The sequence below is a fragment of the Malaclemys terrapin genome, chromosome 16, assembly GCF_027887155.1.
Source record: "Malaclemys terrapin pileata isolate rMalTer1 chromosome 16, rMalTer1.hap1, whole genome shotgun sequence".
In the NCBI taxonomy this organism is placed as follows: Eukaryota; Metazoa; Chordata; order Testudines; family Emydidae; genus Malaclemys; species Malaclemys terrapin.
The window spans coordinates 818,162-838,987 of NC_071520.1; the positions used below are offsets into that span (position 1 = coordinate 818,162).

At 52.3% G+C, this 20,826-nt stretch overlaps 2 protein-coding genes across 3 annotated transcripts; one reads left to right on the forward strand and one right to left on the reverse strand.

Annotated features, from left to right (window-relative positions):
• Window positions 1-709: 709 nt before the first annotated feature.
• On the forward strand, window positions 710-11,892 carry LOC128824914 (uncharacterized). 2 transcript variants are annotated; one of them, XM_054006840.1, is made up of 9 exons: window positions 710-829; window positions 3,922-4,059; window positions 5,239-5,430; window positions 6,681-6,861; window positions 7,357-7,468; window positions 8,539-8,630; window positions 9,271-9,365; window positions 10,183-10,263; window positions 10,829-11,892. In XM_054006840.1, the coding sequence occupies exons 1-9, from the start codon at window positions 769-771 to the stop codon at window positions 11,116-11,118; spliced, it is 1,242 nt and encodes a 413-aa protein (XP_053862815.1). In that variant the 5' UTR covers window positions 710-768; the 3' UTR covers window positions 11,119-11,892. The 2 variants fall into 2 exon arrangements, with proteins under 2 accessions (XP_053862815.1, XP_053862817.1); XM_054006842.1 differs by lacking the exon at window positions 10,183-10,263.
• On the reverse strand, window positions 11,683-19,900 carry MTFP1 (mitochondrial fission process 1). The gene is made up of 4 exons (XM_054006843.1): window positions 19,676-19,900; window positions 18,250-18,377; window positions 16,141-16,373; window positions 11,683-12,367 (listed from the first exon to the last, which is right to left on the reverse strand). Exons 1-4 carry the CDS (start codon window positions 19,728-19,730, stop codon window positions 12,295-12,297), a joined length of 489 nt encoding a protein of 162 aa, XP_053862818.1. The 5' UTR covers window positions 19,731-19,900; the 3' UTR covers window positions 11,683-12,294.
• Window positions 19,901-20,826: the final 926 nt, after the last annotated feature.

The following is a 20,826-nucleotide window of genomic DNA, read 5'->3' on the forward strand; positions in this document are numbered from 1 at the left end:
TGATTATCACTACAAACGTTTTTTTCTCCTGCTGATAATAGCCCACCTTAATTGATATGTCAAAACCCATTTTTTCATGTTCTCTGTGTATATATATCTTCCTACAGTATTTTCCACTGCATGCATCCGATGAAGTGGGTTTTAGCCTGTGACATTATTGATATAATCTGGGACCATATAGATCATTGTTGCAACCAAGGTCCTGTAGTGGCACCCAGATCTTGTATAAAGGGGGTCAAATGGGGTGTCTAAGACAAGGTTATGGTTTACTGGTTATGATTATGCTGTCTATATGTGTGTATCAATTTTGTAGTTGAAGTTGTGAATATTGGCTCTATACTGTCTGTATTTCAAACTTATGCTATGCTGCTGGGCAGAACCCCTGAACCTTTAGCACTGCTCCCAGCGTTGATATTAAGCACTTGTCAGCTAAATTAATAGGGAGTCTCCACTCAGCACTTTTACTATGTGTTTAAATCCACATGGGCTGTGATCCCTCCCCACTACAGTGGGACTGGAGGAGACCCATTTCTAGGAGAAGGGTGAATCTGATCCAGATGTGCCCAGGGAATCTCGACGAGCTTTTGCTTTGGCACTGATTCCCCCTCCCCCCCCCCAGGTGGTAATCCAGGTGAACTGCCCAATGAGGAGGCAGAGCTCTTGAGCTGAAGCTGACTCAGGTGGGTCTTGTTCTCTCTCAGAGCACCTGCTGCAGGGCCTATTTAGAGGGGCTGGAGAGCTAGTGTTCTGAATCATTTCTTTCCTAGGATGGCTCCCCGGAGGGTGGTCCTGGTTGTGGCTGTCTGTGTAGCAGTATTTGGGGTGCCAGGTAATCTGAGACTGAGCCACTTGTGCTGCTGAGCTTAATAACAATGGTGTGAGCTGTTCTGCTGTCTTAATGCTGTGCTGGGTGTTCTGCTTGCTGTCCTTTATTTGCCTGATCACAAGAACCTTAGGAAACAGCTATGGGGATTTCTTACCCTGTAACATCTTTACTTAGCAGTCCTACTATTAGGGTCTCTTGTCTTCTCTACTGGGAGGCTTGGGCACTCCAGTATGCTAGGTGAGATGGTGTCTGATGCCTTAGGTTAGGCTAGTCTTTCTAGGGTGTCTGCTTAACTCCGAAGTGTGGGGTATTACAATGGTAAGTCATCACTTTAAATGGCATGGGGGTTTTCCTAGTCCTGCTTGCAGGCTGTGGGGCAGATGTGATATGGGCCTAGGAGCAGCCAGCTATGGAGAAGTGCAGGGAATTGTGCTTCTTTCTTGAAGAGACAAAGTAGACTGCTCCCCTTGTTTGAGTGTGATCATACTGCATTCTAAGCAGTGTTACCCTGAATATGTTGAGAACACGTAGCTTGATCTCTAGCTCCACTCACTGGTTGCTGTTTATTTCCATGTGAGAGGAAGCTGTCTATGTCTCATCTCTTGTAACCAAGGCACACTTCCACCAGAAGTCTAGCCTGCACTCTCTGCATTTCATAGAACTTAAGGCTAGAAGAAACCATTATGAGCATCTAGTCTGACCACCTGCCTAACCAGGGCCGGCTCCAGGCACCAGCTTCTCAAGCAGGCGCTTGGGGCGGCCGTTCCGGACAGGGGTGGCAGTTCCAGGTATTCGGTGGCAATTCAGCGGAGGGTCTGTCACTCCGCCTGGGAGCGAAGGACCTCCCGCTGAATTGCCGCCGCAGATCACGATCGCGGCTGCTTTTTTTTTTTTTTTTTGGGGGGGGGGGGGGGGGGTTGGCTGCTTGGGGTGGCCAAAACCCTGGAGCCGGCCCTGTGCCTAACAAAGGCTAAACTCTCCTTTCCCCTGGCCCCTCCCCCCAGAAAAAACCCTTATCTGAGATGTAGCATAACTTCTTAAAAGAGATTCAGTCTGGACTTGCCTCCAACTTGATTTTCCACCACTCCCCTACGTCTTTCTGCTTCTCTTCACTGCATGAGGCACTGGAGGCAAAGGTGCTTCCACAGGGATCTGCCTAAAGAAGTCAAAGCTGATCTAAGAGGGGTTTTTGTAACCAGGTGTTGAGGGAGGAGGGGACAGCAAAAAGTTCTGGCTTTTATTACCCTTGAGCAGGCTAGGAACTGTTGTGGTGTCCTCTGCCTCTGACACTAGACTAAATTGCTATCAGATTGTTTGGGCTAATGAAAACCATGTGCCCAAGGAAAATGGGCTTGTTTAGTGTCTAGGGAGTAAGCTGTAGACTGAAATGCCATGCTGGGGCTTAATGCTGGAGAAAGGTGCCTCAGCCCTGGAGACTAAAATGGTCTCTAGCTCGAGTACACCAGGCAGACTGTGAGCTTCCCCCATCTGCTACCTTGCTATTATGCCTTAGCACTGACCTGCCTGGGCCATGGGGGAGGGAGGGGAATCAGAGGCTTTAAAAACAAAGCTTGGCATTGGGAATACCATTTTATGATTTGATAGAGAATGCCATGTGTCTTAAAGCTCTATTTACTTCTGGTTTCTGAGCCTTTAGGGTGCACTCAAGTCAATTTCAAGCTCTTCTCTACCTAAGGCTAGAAACTCACTACAGTAACTCCTCACTTAACATTGTAGTTTGTTCCTGAAAAATGCAACTTTAAGTGAAACTATGTTAAATGAATCCAATCTTCCCATAAGAGTTAATGTAAATGCAGGGGGTTAGGTTCCAAGGACACTTTTCTTGGGGCAGACAAAGGCATTACGTACAATACTGTGGTTAGGAAGTGCCCCTGGCTTACCCCACACAGGCACAGCCTGCTGCAGGTGAGGAAGCACCTTTGCTGCAGCAGCAGCTTCCCCAGAGAAGAACAGGCACAGACTTTGCCAGGGGATGCTCCAGGCCTGCCTCTTCCAGTCCCTGCTGCACTCCAGGCCCACCTCTTCTCACCCCCACTCCACCTCCTCTCTGGAGCATGCTGCTTCCCCGCTCCTCCCTCCCAGAAAGTCCTAAGCGCTGCCTGCTTGGCGGTGGGGGAGGCACTGGGGAGGCAGCAGAGAAGAGGAACTTGAGTAGCAACTTTACAAGGGAGCATTGCACTTCCACAGAATCTTACAAGCAGTGGACAGAGCAGGCAGCCAAATGATGTTAAAAGGGAGCATTGCACATCTTTAAATGAGTATGTTCCCTAATTGACCAGCGATGTAACTTTGAAACAATGTTAAGCAGGAGGATGTTAAGTGAGCAGTTACTGTATTAAATGACAGCTGAGACTCCCCAAACTTGCATGACTACAAGAGCTGGGGCTGTAAGAGAACCACCAAATGCTATGAGATTCTCTTATCAATCCAGTATCGGCAACACTGGACTTTGCCCACTCCATGTTCCCTTGGGTCCCTGCTGTGACTGATAACAATGGTGCTAGCTGGGGATGTGGACACCTGACCCCTAGGAGCTGGAGCATCCACAGACTTCATATGTAGGCCATGAGAAAGGAGAGAGATGCTTCTGCCACCCTTTCTCTTCTCTCCTCCCTTCCCCCCCCCCCCCTGCAGCCCTGGGCTGGGGAGTGGTGACACTTCACTTGCTGTATAACTGTCTACACCCTAGTCTGGATGCTCCCTCTCTGCCTGGACGTTCCTTGCTCTGAAGGAAGTTCTCAACCTGTATGAGCACTTCTCTTGGGGTCTGTACTCTTGCTGGGTCCTGCTTCCTTGGTATGGCTGGGTTTTTCTGCAACTAGCTCCCTATCATCTGATAACTTTGGATTTAAAGGAACAAATTCCCTGCTTTGTTGTGATGCCTTGGATCCTAGGAATCCATACTGTTAAGGTCTCCATTTACCATCTCGCTCCATGCGAAGGAGACTGAAGGCTAGCTAGTATCGCTTCTCCAACTGCGGTGCCTGGCTTGTGCACCGTGAGTGGAGGAGACTCTAAGCATAGTAGCTAACCCAGGCTGAGTCAGGCCAATAATCAAAGGTTTCCTTCTCTAGTTGTCCCAGAGCTGGTTCCCTCCCAATTGAACAGCTCCTCGCACCCAACCACAGCAGCTATTGCCACAGGTCACAGTCTGCAAGATGCCACAACTGCACAGTCTGCAAAGATGAGCCTCTTCCATAAAGTCCTGAATGGTGAGAAACTCTTGGCCTCCTGAGTCAGGCAGGCCAAGCCCTGCAAAAGCCCATGAGCTGATACTAGCTACTTCCATCTTGGGTTAGGCCCTCAGCAGATCTGCAGCAGCATCCTTGAAACTCTGTGGTGCTTATTCTCTGCTCTGAACCCTGCATCACTGCCATCCCCTCACTGGGTGAGGCAGGGCTCTGGGGGGTAGGCAGTGCTTGCCTGTTGCTTGGTGGGCTGCTGGTCAGCAAAATAACCACTGACTTGAAGGTTGCAACCTAGCCAGGCTGTCCCCTTAGTGCAGAAGTTGGTTACATGTTTGTAGGGCAGTATTCCCCTAATCCAGCCTAAGGATGACTCTTCCTGAAGGATGAGCCATCTGGGGCTGTTGTCATCTCCCTTCTGGGAGCTGCTGACTAGCCCTCTTAATTACTCTCCAACCCCTCCTTCCAGAATGACCCAAAGGCAGGTCCTATTGCACCTGTCCATGCCCTTCTACCCTCTTCATGGGAGGAAAGACCAGCTACCTAGAAACCCATGTATACTTAATGGCCCATCTTGTAGTGCTGCAGGTCTCGGGTTGGCCTCTCCATAGGTTCTCTGCTGAACCTATTTTCAGTAGGTCCCTCGGTGGTGGTGGAGGTCACACTTGGCCAGTTCTGTAGCCATAATCAGGCTGGTGAATGCTGCATGGGGAGGGCTGAGAGGAGCCTGTATGGTGCATCAATGAATCAGAGGACCTGATGAAGGTCTCCAGTCTAAAGAATGGGATAGAAAGTAGACAAGATGCTCCTACCCATCCATTCTTCCATTCCAAGAACAAATGGACACCAGTGGAATTAGAATGCAGCAAATTTAAAACTGATAAGACTTGCCTAAGTGTGGATTTCAATGCCACCAAAATGCATTGAGGTCAAGAACTCTGCCAGACTAAGATTCTCTGTGGGTAGAAAGAACACTTCCATGTTGAGGTCTAAACCATGGCATAAACCAAACTTCCCAGTGGGGGGGTGAGTATTTAATGATAAATTTCCCCCATGGGGAGCCTAGTTGCACATTCCTCTAAAGTCTCTCCAATTGGACACTTTTGGGAATAGGACTGCTGGTCTGATCCAGTTTGGCACTTCCTATGTTCCTGCAGATGCTGTTCAATGTAGATTCAAGTCTAGTTCTCAATTCTTCTCTCATAGCTGCCAAAGATCTAGTGTCCCCCTTCTGGGGTGATTCCTCTAACACCACAGTGACACCTGCTGCTTCAGCCCCCTCTGGTACCACAGTGGCTGACCATCTCTCAGCTAGGACACCAGGTCATGTCCAGTTCCTGCAAGGTGGCCACTCCATAAAGTCTGCAAAGATAAACTTCACCCTAAGGATCCTGAATGGTGAGACCTTCTTACAGATCTTGGTGAGGTTGCCATGTGTAAGAGACGCAGCCTTCTGCCTTCTCAATGTTCAGTTCTGCACTGTTTGTCCTCCCCACCCCACGTACAAAACCAACTCTGGTAAACACTAACCCAGCTGCCTAGGTGTCAGTATGAGTTTAAGCCAGCTGTCTCTAGGATAACAATCTGGCCATGGATATCTGGTTAACATGCTCCTGGATGTGACTGCCTTCAGGCATCTTAGGTTCATCTTGTTAATGGTGACTATTGACTTATTGCCTCCCTCCCCCCACCCCATCCTTTCCTGGACTGCCCCATGTGCAGGGCTTCATGCTTTGAGAAAGCAAAGGTACTTCCTCAGGGAGACATTGGCAGTGTTGCTTAACACCAGGTTTTTTTCACCTTGAGAGTGGGAAGCTGCCACCCTCAGCCCAACTAATCAGGTCAAAGGGTGGATCACTCTATAGCACTGAACCTCTGCTGGCCCAACACCCACACAGGTTCATTCAGATGGGTGCTGGAGCCAAATGACAGGGATTAAATGCCAGGGGTGGCAGGCTTAAGGGCCAGCATATGGGGCTAGCTCTTCAGCAAAGGGTTTCATAAATGAGTTTTGTGTGGTTGCAACCACACATTTCTGGATTAGATTAGCCTCTATCTGTCTAGCTGGGGCATTCAGTAGCTTCCCTGTACCCTGAGCTGTTTGTATGCTCCAGCTGGTGGCTTATTGGTGACAGGGGGTCTCCCCCCTCCCCCGCCCCAGCACAAGTTTGAGTAGGTCTCAGTCTTAACATTTACCATGGAGTTGAACTTCTGACACCTCAGACTCCAGCCATGGGCTCCTGGGAAGCAATAGCTTAGTTTCCAATCCAGTTTGGATTGATGGTAACTGAGCTCAAGGGCTAGGTGGCCTTCATCCACCCCTCGACCACTTGCTCCTTTCCTGGGCTGAAGAATCCTGGGAAGGGTGGTTGCTGGTTTGACCCTTCTGGAGAGCAGAGATCCTAGCATGGAGATGTCCATAGTGAACCGCTATGGCTCACTGTTCCTGAGTGCAAGGACCCAATACAGACTTTCTCCATCCTGTGACCTCCACGGCTGCTGGAAAGAAGGTGTACTCAGCCCATGGGGCACTCCCCCTGTCACTGGGTGGATGAGACAGGCCCACCTCTTCAGAGGTGCTTCCAACTTAGTTGGGATAGTGCAAGACATTGGCACATGTAACCTAACCTATCCTCTCCTCCCCCCAGAGGACTTCAGTGTGATGGCAGAGCCCCCAACATACACCCCTGGCTCTCCCATCCGTGTTGAGGCCAAAGTGGAATCCAGTGCAGGTGTCTCTCCAAGAATCTATGTGGATGAGTGCTATGGGAGCCATGCAGAGCACCTGAGCCATTCCAGGAGGATCTATGTGATTGTGAACAACCATGGGTCAGTGGGGGTGAAGGGTGGGGAGATCAGACACTGAGGTGTTTGGGCTTGTTCTGCATGCCCTCAGCTGTGGGGTTGCACTCCCAACATAGGGACGTGATCTATCCTGCTGGTTGGATTTCAGCACTTCCTTGGAGCAAAAATACAGCAGGGGGAGAAGGTGCTATTTGACCCTCAGCTGGTTCCTATATTAAACCCTCATCCCTGTTCACTCTTGGCGGTAGGGGTGTGTGGATCCCTTGCTCTAGCAGGGGAACATGTAACTCCAATGCATACACTTGAGGGAGTCTCTTCTTGTGCTCTGCCCATCACCTTGGTATTGGGTAGCCTAGGACAAGTCAATGGGAAGAATGGCAGCCTGGTCAATAACATGACAATCCTCACACTCAGTCTGCACTCACTACTGGGGAGGGCACTTCCTCTGATCCCTTCCCCCTTCTGAAGGCTGTGACCCTACTGAAGGCATCCCTGGCTGGCTTCCTTGTCTCCCCCCAGGTGTCTCCATGGGGGGAAGTCTGGGGATGTTGCTGTCTGGTGTCGGCCTGAGGATTCTGCCTTGCAGTTTGCCACCCCAGCTTTCATGCTGGCTGATGAACCAGAGGAAAAGGTGAGGCCCCACTATGGGTGGGGGAGTGTGACTGGCTCTGTGCTTGGGTATCGTTCTGCTAGTGGCTGAAAGGGGTGGCTGAGCCCAGCCATGGGCTGATGGAGGAGAGCAGCAGTCTGCACACCTGCCGCCTCAGATGCTGCCAACTAAGCAGCGGACTTGGGAGCCTTGAATGAGCTCCCTGCAGTGACTGAATGGAGCTGTCTGTACCTTGCAGCCTGGCCAAGGCACTCAGCAGCAATTGCCTGTTTTGCTTCAGGGTCCTAATTCTGAACAGAGGGTGCCCTATGAGAGACGCTGCCTGCCCCTCCCAGCTAAGCCAGAAAAGCAGTAACTGCTCTGTGAAAGCCATCTTAACTGGACTCCAGATCCTCGTACAAGGATCCCAAAGCCTCCTCTGCCCTGTTAGCAAGGTGCTTTAACTGCCTGGCTAGAACAGGGGGTCATCCTTGCTGTGCAAGACTGATCTAGGAAGGCAGTGCTATGTCCTGCCCTATTGCCCAGGCTCAGATGCTCAGTCCCTTGCAGGGCACCAGCTTGCATCTCCAACAATGCAGCTGGGGTCTTCTGGGAGATGTCTGCCCTGGAACATGTGCAGTAGCCAGACTGGCTGAGCATGTACAGCAAATGGTTCAGAAGAGAGGCTTGTGCTTGGCTCAGTCCTCAGGATCATTCAGCCATAAGCTCCCTGTGCGCTGCCTCTCCAGGCAGCCAACTCTTCCTGGGCCCTCATTTGTGCACAATCTTCACTTCTGTTCCCCAGAGGCTCTGGACCTGCCTGGAGTGGGAAGGCTGCATGTATGGCAGTGGGCAAGCCCACCATCCCCTGTCTGCTTCTGGACACCTGCCAGGCTCCCTCCAAACTTAGGGCATCAAATGAAATTGTCAGTCAGTGCAGGCTTCATCCAAGATAAGCCTTGGCCCAAGGGTTTCCCCTGGCTGCTCTGATCATGACCTTGAGCTCAACCCCTCTGCAGCCTAGCCCGCATGTAAACTCTCATCCCAGGTGCCACTGGCCAATCTGGGGTGGGAGCTCAGGGTTTCCTCTGAGCACAAGCTGTCTCTTTCAGATCTACATTCACTGCCTGCTGACTGCATGGGGCCAGGAGAGCCTCACAAGCCTAGGGAAGAAGTCCTGCTATTACAACAGTACCTCCTTCAGGTCTGTTCAGCCATTCAGTGCATTACTGGGGGACATAACCAAAGCACCCCATAACACTGGGACTAGTGGGGCTCTCCAATAGAAGAAACAGCTGGCAGGGCTGTTGCAATAGTCACATCTGGGAAAGTGCTTTTTCACATCTGAGCACAAATGACACCACTCCAGAGCATCTGTCAAACAATGCCTGGAGAAGGCTCTCTAGGCTATGCTTGGAGGGAGGGCATGTGTGACTAAACTGGAGCCACCATGACCTGGCTCAAATGTGGCTCCCCTGCCAACATGATGCCATTGCAGGCAGGGTATGGAGGGGACTGGCACTAGGGAGGGTACCTCCCAGAAGCAGGTTTGAATCCAGCTCTGATCAGTAGTTACCATTTGGTGGTTGTAGCCTATGTGGAAGTAGGGGGTTTCCATTCAGTTCTAGTGGGCAAGCTGCCACATGGAAATGGCCACCAAAACTGTCATCAGCTTGTGGGTTCTCTGCAGAGAAGCCAAGGCTATAATGGTATGGGGCTCACCTGTCCTCAAAGTGCCTGCTTGTGGGGCTATATGGGCTACCCTCTCTGTAGGACCACTCCTGACCCCAGATGTGCTGTGTAGGGACTGCTGCCCAGTGACTCCTTCCTCTCACTATCTCCAGCTGGCAGAACCTAGAGGACCCTTCCCAAAACTTAAAGTGTAGCTGCTGTGACAGCCACTGCCCTGCTGACTCTGCTCCCCCAGGAGAACTAAGAGGTACCAGGACCCTGTGTCCATTATCTTCTCTGCATGCTTGATACTGTGCAACCAGATTGTATGGCCAGTTGGTGAGTGCTCCCCAGACAGAATGTGGGGAGGCTGGGGTGTGGTCACTGTCTTAGCCCCAGCAGAGAACATCTGGATCTCTGCAGCCATCTCAGCAGACTGCAGGCAGGACCTTGCAGCAATGCCATAAGAGGGTGCTTCATCTGCCCAGGGGGAGGGCTTCTGGATTCCTGTTAGCCACTCTGCTGTGGCTAGTTAGTATTAGGCTCTCCATTGGACTTGAGGGGTTGTGAGGGCAACAACACATCCAACAAGAGTGGGGCAATGTTGAGGAAACGTGCTCTTCTGTGAGCCTCAATACATGGTGAGGAGGGGGAAAGTTTAGCTATCCAACAGGAGCCAGTCACAACCACCTCCCTGCTCTGGTGGGGACACTAACACAAAGGCCCTATCTAATATCAGACTGGGCAGCCTCCACTCCATCCTATGGAGCACTTTGTTGGTTGCTACATGGTATCAAGCCACCTTGCCAAATCAAGCTGTGGCACCTGAGGCGGGTATTGGACCCTCTCACACAAGAAACCCCTGTTCTGTTAACCAAACGCCTCTCAATATGGCAGTGCAGCCTGTAGTGACTCTCTTGGAGAGAGCAGTGTAGCTGCATGCTGGGACCTGTAACCTCTATCTCCTTGTGGCATGAAGGTGGCTGCAGCCATCGCATAGATCTCCATGGCTGTGCTCAGTTGCCTCTGTAAAGTGACTGGACAACCCAGTCTGAGTGTGGGTACAAAGACCTGTTTTCCTCCAGAGTTTGTAGGTGAAGGGATGCTCCATAGAAAGGTAGCTGGCCCCTTGATGGTGCACAAGGAAGAGGCTCCATGGTATGAAGGTAGGTGCAAATGAGACCTGCCAAACTCCTTGTATTGGGAGGGAAGTGGGAATGACTAACTTAGACTCACGGGTCCTTCCAACCCTACTACACCTGGAAATGGCTAAGACAATGCTAACAACAAGGAGTCTGGTGGCACCTTAAAGACTAACAGATTTATTTGGGCATAAGCTTTCGTGAGTAAAAACATCCAAAGAAGTGAGGTTTTTACTCACGAAAGCTTATGCCCAAATAAATCTGTTAGTCTTTAAGGTGCCACCAGACTCCTTGTTGTTTGTGTAGATACAGACTAACACGGCTACCCCCGATACTTAAGACAATGCTAAAAGCTCTGTTGGCACTGGTCTGAGTAAGAAGGCAGTACTTGCTGCTTTAGCTCCCAGCTGGCATTGCTTGTAACCACAGTTCTGGGCATTTCTCTGTAGGTGGCATCTAATGAATGGCTATGCACATGGCACAGATATCCAAATGCAGGCTCTTAGCCTTAGACTGGCTTCTCCTGGGGTTACATTTTAATTTGGTCCACTTGGTCTGGACTCAATCCCTGAATGTCTCTGTCCCCTAGAACGATGCCGCACCCTGAAGAAGCTTCTGCTGGTGGGTGTTGCTTTTGTAGGCAGCTGTCTAGTGGGAGCCCTCTTTGTAGGAGGCCTCTTAGCTCTGGCTCTGGCCTTGTTCCGGTCATACCAGCGCAGCAAAGGGCAAAGGCTGCTGAGGAAGAGGAAGGAGTACCCCTACCAGACAGAGCTGCAGAGTGTGGTGAACGCCCTCGTGACTGCTGAAGAGATGCAGAAGGCTGAGAGAGAATCCAGCATAGACTACAACTTGAATACAGATGCATCAGAGAAGGAATAACCAGCCCTTCAAGCTACAATAAATGCTCTATTTCTCTAATGTTCATCTCTTGTCTTGCTTCCCTCTGCTGACAAATGGGGGTGGTGGGGAGGAGGCAAAAGCCAAGGAGCTGGAGCTTTGTGTGAAGCTCCGCAATAACAGGTGCAAGTACCGGTGTCCTGACATGCAAGTGCACTTGCCACCTAGGCACAGGGCCAATCTCTGCCTTCAATTGACCTGTAACAATGAACCAGGGGACCTTCCTAGTAGCAAATGACTCAGAAAATAGAGCTGGAGTATAGGGTATCTCAAGGCTAGCAGTTAAACCAAAGCTGTGCTAGAGGTCAGGGCCAATGCTCTGAGGCTACAGCTGCAGGCTGGGGTGCTACAGTGGGCACCACCCAAATCCTGCATTTTCTGGTGTCTGTATGTTGCATTGTCTGCTTCTGTGAGGCTTAGAGGAAGGGAGAGACAAACCTCCTCACTTCTCTCCCTGCCAGCATATCATGGCTATTAAGACCGTCCCTGCACTAAAGCAGAGGGAGCCTAACTAATTAGTTCAATAGCACATGGAACTGGAGTGAATTCAGGTTAAAGCAGTTTATTCTGAGGAGAGGGAATTGCTAGTTTTGACTAGTCAGGTTCCCACTGTAAGACAACAGCAGGAACTGGAGCCAGTTAGAGGAATGTGAGTTAGTGCAATTAACCCCCAGAAGAGGTGTGTGGGGTTTTTTGTTTTTTTTTCCCCCACAGTAAATACAGATCTCAATGGGCCAAAACTAACCTGTCCTGGGGCTTCCTCCAATACAGAATCTATTGGCCCTAGCCTGTATTTAATATCCCCTGGCACCACTGGGTTTTGGTAGCAATTGCACTTTCCCCTCTTCCCCCTTCCGCTGGATCAGGCCACAAAGGACCAAGAACAACCCTGAAATCCCATGCTGCCAAAGCAGCTGGGCTTCCAGCATTTGGGTAGGGCAACCAGCTGCTGGCAATTCAGGTCTGGTGCTAATGCCTCTGAAGCAGGGGTAAGCCTGCACTGGGGCAGGGCTGCCCAGCCCACGTGCTCCCCTGCCCCATGTCACAGTAAGTTGGTTTAATAGCAAAAATTACTCTAAATACAGTGGAGTTAGTTGTGAGGAGTTCTCTCTTTCTCTTCCCCCCCCCCTCCAGCTTTAGCTATATTGGGGGGCTGCCTCACGAAGGAGGACATTTCTCTTCTGCCGCGTAGAGTTTGCGGAGGCTGGAATCCATCAGGAAATCCACTGACCTGCAGAGAGGAGAGACTGTGGTTACTTCAAACAGTTGTCTTCATTCTCCCATCCCACTGTGCCCCTGGCATATCCCTTCATTCCATCAGCTGGGCCCCCTCTCCTAGCAAACAGCCCCAGAGCACTAGTTCACAGCAAGGAGTTACTTCAGGAAAGCATTTGTATCCATCTCTAATGTGATCAGTGTTGGGCCCTTAGTGAAAGGGTTAATCACATGGTCTCCTTTGATCTTCTTTCTCTCGCCTCCTAGCTGTTAAATCCCTTGAGAATAACATGAGGGGGAAAGAGTCCAGGAGAGCTGGCTGTATTTTAAAGAATCCTTATTGAGGTTGCAGGAAAAAAACATCCCGATGTGTAGAAAGAATAGTAAATATGGCAGGCAACCAGCTTGGCTTAACAGTGAAATCCTTCCTTAAACGCAAAAAAGAAGCTTACAGGAAGTGGAAGATTGGACAAATGACCAGGGAGGAGAATAAAAATATTGCTCAGGCATGCAGGAGTGAAATCAGGAAGGCCAAATCGCACTTGGAGTTGCAGCTAGCAAGAGATGTTAAGAGTAACAAGAAGGGTTTCTTCAGGTATGTTAACAAGAAAGTCAAGGAAAGTGTGGGCCCTTTACTGAATGAGGGAGGCAACCTAGTGACAGAGGATGTAGGAAAAGCTAATGTACTCAATGCTTTTTTTTGCCTCTATCTTCACAAACAAGGTCAGCTACCAGACCGCTGCACTGGGCAGCACAGTATGGGGAGGAGGTGACCAGCCCTCTGTGGAGAAAGAAGTGGTTCAGTGGTTAGAAAAACTGGACGAGCACAAGTCCATGGGGCTGGATGCGCTGCATCCGAGGGTGCTAAATGAGTTGGCGGACGAGATTGCAGAGCCATTGGCCATTATCTTTGAAAACTCATGGCAAGCAGGGGAGGTCCCAGATGACTGGAAAAAGGCTAATGTAGTGCCCATCTTTAAAAAAGGGAAGGAGGAGGATCCAGGGAACTACAGACCAGTCAGCCTCACCTCAGTCCCTGGAAAAATCATGGAGCAGGTCCTCAAGGAATCAATTCTGAAGCACTTAGAGGAGAGGAAAGTGATCAGGAACGGTCAGCATGGATTCACCAAGGGCAAGTCATGCCTGACTAACCTAATTGCCTTCTATGAGGAGATAACTGGGTCTGTGGATGAGGGGAAAGCAGTGGATGTGTTGTTCCTTGACTTTAGCAAAGCTTTTGATACGGTCTCCCACAGTATTCATGTCAGCAAGTTAAAGAAGTATGGACTGGATGAATGGACTATAAAGTGGATAGAAAGCTGGCTAGACTGTCGGGCTCAACAGGTAGCAATCAATGGCTCCATGTCTAGTTGGCAGCCGGTTTCAAGCGGAGTGCCCCAAGGGTCGGTCCTGGGGCCGGTTTTGTTCAATATCTTCATTAATGATCTGGAGGATGGTGTGGACTGCACTCTCAGCAAGTTTGCAGATGACACTAAACTGGGAGGAGTGGTAGATACGCTGGAGGGTAGAGATAGGATACAGAGGGATCTAGACAAATTAGAGGATTGGGCCAAAAGAAACCTGATGAGGTTCAACAAGGACAAGTGCAGAGTCCTGCACTTAGGATGGAAGAATCCCATTCACTGTTACAGACTAGGGACCAACTGGCTAAGAAGCAGTTCTGCAGAAAAGGACCTAGGGGTGACAGTGGACGAGAAGCTGGATATGAGTCAACAGTGTGCCCTTGTTGCCAAGAAGGCTAACGGCATTTTGGGCTGTATACGTAGGGGCACTGGCAGCAGATCGAGGGACGTGATCATTCCCCTCTATTCGACATGGGTGAGGCCATATCTGGAGTCCTGTGTCCAGTTTTGGGCCCCACACTACAAGAAGGATGTGGAAAAATTGGAAAGAGTCCAGCAGAGGGCAACAAAAATGATTAGGGGGCTGGAGCACATGACTTATGAGGAGTGGCTGAGGGAACTGGGATTGTTTAGTCTGCAGAAGAGAAGAATGAGGGGGGATTTGATAGCTGCTTTCAACTACCTGAAAGGGGGTTCCAAAGAGGATGGATCTAGACTGTTCTCAGTGGTACCAGATGACACAACAAGGAGTAGTGGTCTCAAATTGCAGTGGGGGAGGTTTAGGTTAGATATTAGGAAAAACTTTTTCACTAGGAGGGTGGTGAAGCACTGGAATGGGTTACCTAGGGAGATGGTGGAATTTCCTTCCTTAGAGATTTTTAAGGTCAGGCTTAACAAAGCCCTGGCTGGGATGATTTAGTTGGGAATTGGTCCTGCTTTGAGCAGGGGGGTTGGACTAGATGACCTCCTGAGGTCCCTTCCAACCCTGATATTCTATGATTCTAGGTGCTGCCCAGCCACCTGCTCTTTGATACTAGCTGCCTGTTTCTTCTCACACATAGCAGTCCCTATTAGAGGCAGCCAGGGGGCTGCTCTTAATTTCCATCTACTTTTACAGCCCTCGGTGCGGGGGGATGCTTGGCATATGTAGGTGTAGCTAGTGCTTGCAGCGCTTCAAGTTGTCTGAGCGTGAGAATCTCACTTTTTAAAATGGAAACTCAGGTTCTATCCCTGTAGCAGGTGGAGAAAAGCTTGGAGCTGTGACCCTGAACAGCTAGGACACCAGCAGCCAGCCAAAAACAATAGGGCTTTGGGGGTGTCTTTAAAAAAAGCCATGCTGGTGGGGGCCTGACTCATGATGTGTGGATGCCTGTGCTGGTAATACAGAGCAGGTGATAGGTGAAAGCAAAGAGCAGCACCATGTGGGATGGCAGGATGCACCATGCACCACGTCCAGGCACCAGTGAGGGCTGAGGCCCTACGTGAACCAATCAATTTCAGCTTCCCAGGCCTGCACCAGCCTCTGCTTGGTGGCTTGTGGGTCATTTCTCAGTGTAGGAATTTCCTAGTGAGCACTGAGGCTTGTCATCAGCCCCAGGCTGGTATTAGCCATGCGCCCCTGCAGTCTGCCTGGGGCCGTGACTCCTTGAAGCAATGGGCAGGGTTTAGCTATGAGCTAGCGCTGTGCTCGGCCAGATGTTCAACAGCAGCTGTGCCAGGAGAGGGTGACACCATGCTGGTGCAGGGCAATGGTGCAGCCAGGGTATGTGCACATTCCCCAGTGGTAGCTCCCTCTGAGCTGCTTGACAACGAACACACAGGCTGCACTTGCCAGAGGGCCTGGGGCATGAGGGACTTTCAGCAGGAGTTGAGTGCTTGAGGCCTCGCTCCAAAGACACTCGGGGGTTGTTCCACTCTCATTAGGGGTTTGTGAGGCCCTGGGCCAGAGCAAGTGGGGCCCTTTCGGCTTGCAGTTCCCCCAGCACTCCAGCTGGGGAAATAAGGTTGGGGCATGGGGGCTTCCCCCCCGCCCCCCCGCTCCTGCCAGGGAGTGGGGTCAGGGTGCAGGGGCTTGCAAGGATCACTTACACGGGTCACTTTTATCCCTAAGGCAGAGCACTACTGACAAATGCTGCATTTTTAATGCCAAGCATTGTAGCTACCGCTGATAGAGACAGGGAAAATGAGGCCCAAAGCCATACCATGAGTCAACGGTGGAGTGAGGAGTCTTGACTCCTAGTCCTCTGCTCTAACACCCTGCCTCTCTATGCATGTAATGTACACTACCCCCTCCATCACCAGCTTCCCCCCAGGGCATCACAGGCCTCCGGCCTCTTGCCCAGAGTCCTGGGCCCCAGGTGTTGAGCCCTGATCCTGCCACCTGTGTTAACCCTTGGCATGCCAGGGAAGCCAGGCCAGCCCTTACCTGTCAATGGGCTTGATGATGACGGGAATGGCTGAGAGGCCGATGGCTGTGGTCATCCACTTCCGGATGGGGAGGGGCCAGTGGGTCATGGTGCCCAGGAAGTAGAGGGAGGCAGCACAGATGCGGTTAATGGTAAAGCCGGGGATAGCCACAGAGGCCAGCGCCTGCCACACAAACGTATCCACCACAGCCACGGACACCCGCGTCGTCTTCCCCACGTCGCGTTCATGTGCCTGATGGGTGCAGCATGGAGAGCATGGAGATCAGGGACACTGCACTGGAGGAGAGGGGCAGAACAGCAGGGAGTGGGTGTGGGAGTGCAGAGAGAGGAAAGTACCACTGATGTGGAAGAGGGGGGTTCCATACTGGACCGTGTGTGTGTTTGGGGAAATGGTGCAGAGAGGAATGGACCACAGCAGAAGGCAAGCCAAGAAAACACGTTTGTTAGGGGCTCTGTGTGCGCATGCGCACATGTGTACAGGGGTGTGTGCAGGCAGGGGTGTGTAGGTGTGTTTGCAAGTAGTGGGTGTATAGATCTCTGTGTGTGCGCACACATGTGTACATGTGTGTATGCAGTTAGGGAGTGTACAGATCTCTGTGTGTGTGTGTGTGTCTAAGTGCACATGTGTACAGGGGTGTGCAGGTAGGGGTGTACAGGTGTGTGCATGCATGAGTACAGGTGTAGGTGCAGGTAGGGGGTATACAGATCTCTGTGTGGGTTTGTGGGTGTGTGTGTGCATCTGCGTGTGTGTGCAGGTTGGGAGTGTACCAATCTGTGCATGTGTGCACACATGTGCAGGTCTGGGATGTCAGGTCTGTGTGTGTTTGTACGTGTCTGGGTTAGCTCACCATTAGCTCACCTGAGCAGGGCAGGTGCTGCCCTGGTGTGTGCAGGGTGTAGATCACAGCCTAGCAGCAGCTTTCCCCAGACAGGTACCACCACTCAGGAACACGCCACAGAGCTCAGCTTGGCACTGCCGGGCAGCACAGCCAATACAGAGCAAGGAAGCTGCCAAGTCATTGCTGTGTCTGACAGGGATCCCACCCGCTGCTTCAAAGGGAGCCAGGCCTCCCCTGGCCCGCTCACCCAGACCATGGCACATGGCTCCCTGCTCTCTGGCTAACATTGGATGGTGGGTCAGTGCTAGCAGGCTCTGACCCTCTGTCTCCAGTACGGTAGCAGGGCTCAGAGCATCCTCTTCCACACTCCTGGAGGTGCTGTAGCTGGCTTTTCTGGCTCCTGGATCTGCTGTCAGCTCCTGGCATGCCCTAAACCCAAATGCTTTTGCAGAGGATGGGCTCAGGAATGATCCCCCAGCCCAGCATATTGCACAGTTATGACACACCTGGCACTGGCCAATGTCAGACACAGGGCTCTGGACTGGATGACCCAGGGGTCTCTTCCAGAGTGTCAGGGACATGGGATACTGCACTAGACGGACCACAAGTCTCTTCCTGCAGGGGAATTCTTATGGTCCTAACCTCCAGCTCTCCTGGAGACAGGGAGGTGAGTGAGAAAGGACTGAAAGGAAAAGGCAGGTGCATTTCACAGAATAGAGATGCAGGACACTACAAGTCCTGAGCTGACACCATGAATCAAAAGATGCCCAGGAACTTCAATCTGTGGAGTCTGACGCCTGCTGCAGGTGGAGTGGGAGAGAAAGACAGGGCCTCAGCACAGAGAGCTGTGCAGCGGAGGTGTGCAAGACTGACTTTGTCTGTGCAAAGATGGGGACTGCCCCTGGGCTCAGAGGAAGAAGCAGACTTTTGGTGCATGAGCAGGACTGGCCCAGTAGACAGGATCTGGGCAGGAACGAGAGGGAGGGTGGAGTTGGCAGATGAGAGAACTTGGCCCCAGGCTGCCCAGTTTGTCAGCAGGAGAGGGGAGCCCTTGTCCCATGGAAGGTCAGAGGCCCAACAGCGAGACCCACCTAGCCTGCCCTTCCCGCTGGCACTGCTCCCTCCACCAGGACCTGACCAGGGTCTAGGTGACAGGATCTTGCTCTGGCCCCTCTCTTTTAGGACACACACAGGCTATCCCCAGGGTCCAGGAAACAACCAGCTCTGGGGGGCGGTAACAGAAGGGTTTGAGAGCTCCAGGACACTTACAACAGCTGCCTTCTTTCCCTTATCAATCGCGTCAGCCGTCACGTATGTAGTCGCCACCCCATAGCTCGCCCAGACCAGCCAGATGGGCACAATGGCTCTGAAGGACTCTCCAACTTCATTGGCGTAGCCTTTAAGAAAGGACAAGGTCGGAGGGGCCAGAGTTACCAAGGGGATAAGGCACAGGGCAGAGAGGAGTTAAAACAAAAAAATGGTGGGACTCCAAGCTCCACCCACAACACCCCAGTTGCTAAATGACGTGTTGTCATTCAAGCATCAGCACTAGGCTTCAGAATGGCAGCTCTTTGCAAGCAATGGGCAGCTCATGCCTCTCAGAGAGTGTCAGGCTCTCTGAGACTGAACAGACAATTCTGCATCAGGTCACCTCCGGGATCAGGGGCTGGGAACTGCACATGTCAATTCTGCAGGAGGTGCCAGCGCAGGAGAGAATAGGCCCTGGGTCCCTCCTCAGCAGGGCTGAGGCATGGGGCAGGGCAGCGTGGGTGAAACTTGCCCTCTGCTGCACTACTCTGAGGCTCTTCAGGGCTCACTCACGGATGCACCACACAGAGTTTCAGAGCAACCTGCTTCTCAGCAGTGTCTCCTGCATTATTTTTAGCCCTGGTGCCTCCCATACCTGCAGGTTGTGCCAGGTGCCTCCGGAGCACGGAATCACTGAGCGCTGGCAGATGCCTCGCTAGTCTGGGGCTGATGGGCAGGAAGGTCACCTTGAGCGCTTGCCCTTTGTTTCCTGCATCGCCCTCCAGGAGCCCATCACGAAGGGGTGGGCGGTGCCACCTTGGGGCGAGCTGCCCGCTGAGGGTAGGGGCAGAAAGCCATCCCCAGCGGGAAGATCCCATGGCGCGAGTAGTCACAGGAGCACATTTGACCCAGCAACTCAAAGAAGCCAAATGCTCCATAGTATGGCATGGGAACATGGCCCCCTTCTCTGCAATGCAACAATCGGGTCGGGGGTGGTGGGGAAGGAGCGCATGGGCGCCTGAATGTGCTGTGCACGGATTGCACAACAACACACACGCTATACAATGATCTATATAAATCGCTGTGTGGTTACACAGCAACACACACACTCTATATTGCATAGCTACACAATAACACCCTGAAAAATCAGGCTGACAACCAACCCTTACAGCATTAGCTATGGAGTGTGGCTGCCTCTCTCCTCGGAGTACACACAGCCCCTTCCCCACGTGTGTGCGGCACCCTGGAGCCCACGCAGCATGCCCTGCACGGACGGCTAGGTGTCTAACACAGCGAAAGATCCTGCTCCCAGACACATCACTGACCATGGAGCTAGTGCCGCGCTGTGCACACGTTACACGGGCGGGGGGGGGGGTCCAGGATCGGGCCCGCAGCGTGGCCGCGGCGGGCCGGCGTTACACGGGGTCAGGATCGGGCCCACACTCACCCAGGTAGCGCACCCACGTGTCGCGGTAGAGGTCGGGCTCCGCGGGGGGCCCCATGGCGCAGCGGCCGCTGGCTCCCGTCACGCCGGCCCCGGGTCAGCCGCCGCCATCCAGCCCGAGGGCGGTGTCAGCAAATCCCCGCCCCCATGGGGCCCGGCCGGCGGGGCTAGGCGAGCGCGGGGGCGGCTAGTGGCGGCCGATGGGAGCCAAGCTCAGCCAGCCCTTCCCCGGGACACTTCTGCCGCCCGCAGCCGGGAGGGGGCAGCTGGGCTGCCTTCCCCAGCGAAGTCACACCAGAAATAGTCTAGCGCCCCCACCCCCCGCGCTGCCCCGTGGTGTGTGCAGTGTCACAAAGGCCCTGATCTGCACCCTGGGGGCACCTGCACAGAGCCAGGGTCCTGTGGGGGGAGGGCTAAGCACCCCCAATAGCCAGGGGTCTCTAATGGACCCTGACTCACCCACCTTCCTGCTGCAAGGCCTGGGCCTGCAGCGTTGGGTCAGGGCCATCTCTACCAGAATAGTTGGCAGTAGCCTCCCCTCAGTCGGACCCCACTTTCCAGGCAGGAATAAAATCGGAAACCACACATGGACATTTCCAGCCCCAAGGGAGAGTCTTTCAGAAAGTTAAAAGGAGGAGGGGGTTGAGAGTCCCTGCCAGCTGAATCTAGACTCTCTGGGTTCATGGCTCTGATTGTGCTAAGACATCAGTGCATTATATAGGGGGTTGTTCTTATAGACAGAGCAGCCCCATGTCCTTATAATGGTCATCCCTTTCTACCAGAGCTCTATTCTGCTGGGAATAAATGACAATGCAGGGCTAAACTGGGGTTATGAATTACAGTATTCCACTGGCATGTGTGTTATCTTGTGCTCCTCTCTGTGAATCAGATTGTAATTTCCTTTCCAGAACTCAGCTTCAATTTATCATAGAATCAGGGCCGGCTCCAGGCACCAGCTTACCAAGCAGGTGCTTGGGGTGGCCACTTCAGAGAGGGGTGGCAGCGGCGGACGCTCCCTCACTCCTGCTCCGAGCGAAGGCAAGGACCTCCCGCTGAATTGCCATCGCAGATAGTGGCTTTTTTTGTTTGGAGCGGCCAAAACCCTGGAGTTGGCCCTGCATAGAATCTCAGGGTTAGAAGGGACCTCAGGAGGT

Bases quoted from the DNA above. Each gene is read 5' to 3' on its own strand.
- LOC128824914 (XM_054006840.1), top strand. From the start codon at position 769: ATGGCTCCCCGGAGGGTGGTCCTGGTTGTGGCTGTCTGTGTAGCAGTA. The intron at 6,862-7,356 runs GTCAGTGGGGGT...GTCTCCCCCCAG, and splicing joins GTGATTGTGAACAACCATGG to GTGTCTCCATGGGGGGAAGT. The intron at 9,366-10,182 runs GTACCAGGACCC...GTTTTCCTCCAG, and splicing joins TCCCCCAGGAGAACTAAGAG to AGTTTGTAGGTGAAGGGATG.
- MTFP1 (XM_054006843.1), bottom strand. From the start codon at position 19,730: ATGGGGCCCCCCGCGGAGCCCGACCTCTACCGCGACACGTGGGTGCGC. The intron at 18,378-19,675 runs GTGAGTGTGGGC...CCTTTCTTAAAG, and splicing joins CACGTGGGTGCGCTACCTGG to GCTACGCCAATGAAGTTGGA. The intron at 16,374-18,249 runs GTAAGTGTCCTG...TGCACCCATCAG, and splicing joins AGGGAAAGAAGGCAGCTGTT to GCACATGAACGCGACGTGGG.